This window comes from Gymnoscopelus microlampas (assembly GCF_963454915.1).
Source record: "Gymnoscopelus microlampas genome assembly, chromosome: 20".
Taxonomy (NCBI): domain Eukaryota; kingdom Metazoa; phylum Chordata; class Actinopteri; order Myctophiformes; family Myctophidae; genus Gymnoscopelus; species Gymnoscopelus microlampas.
Window position 1 is genome coordinate 9,732,521 of NC_139957.1, and position 4,468 is coordinate 9,736,988.

General features: G+C 37.4%; 1 protein-coding gene across 1 annotated transcript in view; it reads left to right on the forward strand.

Annotated features, from left to right (window-relative positions):
* Positions 1–2,792: 2,792 nt before the first annotated feature.
* atp6v1c2 (ATPase H+ transporting V1 subunit C2) overlaps positions 2,793–4,468 on the forward strand; it is a gene marked incomplete at both ends in the record, with an annotated part of 15,293 nt that continues 13,617 nt past the window's right edge. The window contains 2 exons of the mRNA XM_084045220.1: positions 2,793–2,921; positions 3,647–3,714. Coding sequence (XP_083901346.1) covers positions 2,793–2,921; positions 3,647–3,714 — 197 coding nt within the window. The remainder of the gene's footprint in view (positions 2,922–3,646; positions 3,715–4,468) is intronic.

Here is a 4,468-nt window from a genome sequence, read left to right on the forward strand (position 1 = left end):
CACAACAGGAAACCGACAGCGTTGCCAGGTTTTGTGAGAGAACTAAGCAACCAGAGGTCTAGGAAAACAAGCCCCAAAAGAAGTGACTAGGCCGGCTAATAGCCGACCCACATCTTGTAGATCTGCTATTATTATTTTTTTAAGAAAAAAAAGAATCTTGAAGAAAGAAAAGAAGGTCATTTTGGAACATTTTAAAACATTTTAACAACTCAAATTTTGTATGGGGGTCCCTGTCATAAAATATTTTCAGATGGGGGTCAGACATTAATTTGGGGGTCCTTGAAGAACCACTGGTTTAAATAACATTAGGAAACAAGCCCAAATAAGCAACTATTATTATTATCATTATTATTATTACTATTATTATTATTATTATTATTATTATTATTATTATTATTATTATTATTATTTACTACACCTTAGAAACAAGCCCAACAAAACGCTACCCGCAACGATCAATATTTACAAGCAACTTTGCAGAAAAAGATAATAATAAGCTTATAATAAGCGGACATGGCAACGCTGGAAACTATTTGAGCTTTCCCAAATAGGTCCGTGTGAAACATCCTCTGCACATTGGTTCCTGGAGCCATGCTGTTTGGATCATTGGTTCTCAAAGTGGGGTCCGGGGACCCCCAGGGGTCCTTGGAGGGGTTTCAGGGGGTCCCCAGCTAAAGTAGTATAATAGTGTTATATAGCATCGCAATCATTTTAACCACTTTATCCATTTAAATGTTGAATAATTTGAATAATTTAGAATTTGCTAACAATTCTTCGCTTCTGGGGTCCCTGGCACAACATATTTTCAGATGGGGGTCCACGGCCAAATATCAATTTGGGGGTCCTTGACATGAAAAGGTTTGAGAACTATGGTTTAGATATCTGACACAGGTATTGTTTTAATTGTATAGCTTTAATGCAGTCATTTAAACTTTACATTTAATATAAGCCGCTTAAGTAGGAAAGCGTGATAAGTAGGAGATTTCTATTCTTAATGATTTTTTTCAAAAGAAACTAGACACATCCACTCTTCCCCATATGCAAAAACCAAGCTTTATACTAGGGAACATTTAATGACAATTGATTTTGGAAATTGGAATCGGCTATGACATTATATGAATTGAATGTATTCCACACTCAGCTAGTTTATCTAAACAACTTAAGTTGTTTAATTATAAATGATCCGTAAATGACCTTGCTAAATCAATGACCATACCTTGGCTAAGTTGGCTTAAATAAAGTGGGCCATATAAGTGATCATATAGGCCTAACATATGTTAGGCCTAGCCTATATGTAAAATATAAAAATGAAAATCCACATGCTAAAACTTTATTGCAACAAGTGCTGACAATCAAATGCATCAATGTTATGCAACTTGTGTTTTAAACAAGATGCACTGGAAAGCAGTGGTGGAAAGATTAGTCACATTCTTTACTTAAAGGTAGGGTACATTATTTACTTTGGTTAAAATAAGTGTTAAATAGCTCTATATTCTGATTACTACTCGTACTAGTACTCATTGCTATAGAGTGTTTGTTCAGTATAAGGAGTCTCCCATGTCTCTCCAGCTCTTTATTAAACAGAAAATGCATTTTCAGTTATCTCTCCTGATAAATGTTGTCACCTACCTGAACATGTACTATATTCCGTTTACTAAAGAGCTGGAGAGACCACTGTGACCGAACAAACGCTCTGTAGCAATGATTACTATCAGAATATATTACTTTAACCTTTTTAACAAACAAAATCAAATTACCAAAAAAATATCACTTACCCTACCTTTATGTAAAAGTATCAATGCTGCATGTAGAAATACTACACTACTAAGTAAAAGTCCGAAATTCAAAATGTACTTTAGTAAAAGTACAAAATGATTGGTATAAAAATGTACTTAAAGTACCAAAAGTAGAAAGTACTCATTATGCAGAATGTCCCATTTCACAAGTTTTCAAACGTATAAGATGTATGAAAAGCTTTTGAAAACAGCTGATCTACAAGCTCACAATGCGTCGCATCGCGACGCATTGTGAGCTTGTAGATCGGCTATTTTCAAATGTGGTTCAAATGTGGTTAATGTATGTTTTGTACTAATAATCAAAATCTACAAAGTAACTAGTAACTAAAGTTTTCAAATAATTATAGTGGAGTAAAAGTACAATATTTGCCTTTGAGATATAGTGGAGTAAAGTAAAAGTACTGAAAACTGTTCTTAAGTACAGTACTTGAGTAAATGTATTCAGTTGCTTTCCACCACTGCTGGAAACTACCTGCTGTTCAATCAATGATGTAATAATATGGGAGGACAGATGATCCGCATGGTGCTCAGTGCGCTCTGCTCACCTTCCAAACAATCCACCTGACTGACACGGGCCGGTTCATCTCTGGACATGATGGTCATGAAGATTCATTAGAGGTAGGAATTATTCTTACCGTCGATTATAACCTGTTCTTATGTGTTTACTTTTATTTTCTTTCTTTCTTTTCTTTTCTTAGTTTTTCTTTTCTCATCTTTTCGTGGACCTAGACCTAAAACTCATAGTTTTTCCTGTAGGCTAATATATAGACAAATAGACGACTTTACAAATAAAGCGGAATGACAGCTTATGCTGGTATTTGAATAAGAAATTACTTTTAAGCTGTTTGTCTTTATGCTACATAAGTTGTGTTTGCTCTGGGTCAGGTCTGCCATTTGTGAACTGAATTTCACAAGGTGCAATTCGTGCCAAAGCGTTTTATTTGGAGGGATTCGACTGGAGCTGTCATTGGAAAGAGAGGCGAACCGGTGGGGATCATGACGGACTTCTGGTTGATTTCTGTTCCACTGGACAAGACCAGCGTAACCAGTTTAGAGAAGCTGAAGCGCACCATGGCCAAAACCAACCTGGCTTCAACCAGCAAGTTCGCCATCCCAGAGCTAAAGGTACTGCTACATCGGTTAGGCTATACTGTGCATGTATGTATATGGATCTCTACAGTCTCTCAAAGGAATATGATGTTGTGTCTCTCTCGAGAGAAGGGACTTCTTGAGTCAGTTTGAGGGAAGTGCAACTCCCTTTGGGTACACAATAAAATCCTCACTGTTATTTTAACTGTGTCCAAATGTGACCATAGACCCGTGGTTGCATTTGTACACTCAGATTAACAAATGGAAAACACAAGTATAGCCCCCTCCAAATCAAGTGATACGAGTATACTGACACACTAGTGTAAATTAAAATGACAAGAGTATTTGTGAACTGTTATCATGCACTGGAAGGAACTATGTGTATGGTACAGTGTAGTTAGTGGAGGTTGCAGGTGTTTGGTGTCCTTCTCCAGTGAAGGGCTATAGGCTCGGGTTGCTCCCTACAGTTTGCGGTGAAATTTCCATCCGACCCATTTCTCTCAACATGTTCAGTGTAACAGACCCTATACCTATACACAACATAACATTCTCATGTCACCTTTTTGTGGAAGTCAAATGAAGGCCATAACGCATTCTGCTGAATTCAAATTGTGAGCATTTTTTACTTGATTCAAATTTGGTTTAAGACATTAGAAATGTAATTCTATTGCTCATTAATCTCAGCCCTCTAGAACAGAGATAGCCTATAGCCTACAGTATACCACTACTATGTTAACACTGACTCATTACTATGCCCCCAGGTGGGAACATTGGACAATCTGATTGTTGTTTCAGATGAAATCTCAGGGTTGGACACGTACACTGAAAGGTAAACAGTCATATGTGTGGTTGCTTGTAGAACGCTACTTTGTTTATGCCCGTTGGATTGGTGGCCTTTGTGCATGAATTACATGCATGCAGAGTGCTTAATGTGTAGCTTTGTCCTCAATTAAGGCTAGTGGTTCTGGGAACCTGTGAAGTCTCTCCGCCATTATTAATTTATGCTCAGGCCCAGCTGGCGGTTAGATTTCCGTCTGCTTTTAAATTCATTGGTCTTGTACCTGAGCTGAGGACGCATAAATACCGAGTGAGAGCCTACAGTATTTTCATTGCCAACAATGCATCTTTTCCCCCACCTGATTTCGAATTGAGCCCCAGCTTAGAGAGTGGCCTGTCCCCGACTAAGGATTTCTATAGTCGAATCTGATTGGCCAATAGTTGCCTATAGTCGACTAAATAATGCAACACAAAAGATAAATAAAGAGTCGATCAGTCTGATTCGACTGCCAATCTCTCAGTCGAATCATGCAAAAAATATGATATGCAACAGAGGAACATTCCATTTGGGCTATAGGGGTGCTTAATGTCTGATTTAACATATACTTGCTTGGTTTCTCCCAATAAATCATGATGTATATCCTATTTTTGGCAAACTATTAGTTAATTAATATAACAACCAATCTCTCAGTCAAATAATTAAAAAAAAAAGTTTTTCATTCGACTAAGAGATTGCCAGTCGACTCAGACACCCCTCGACTGATTAGTCGACTATTCGAATAATCGAGGTTAGGCCTAGTGCTAAC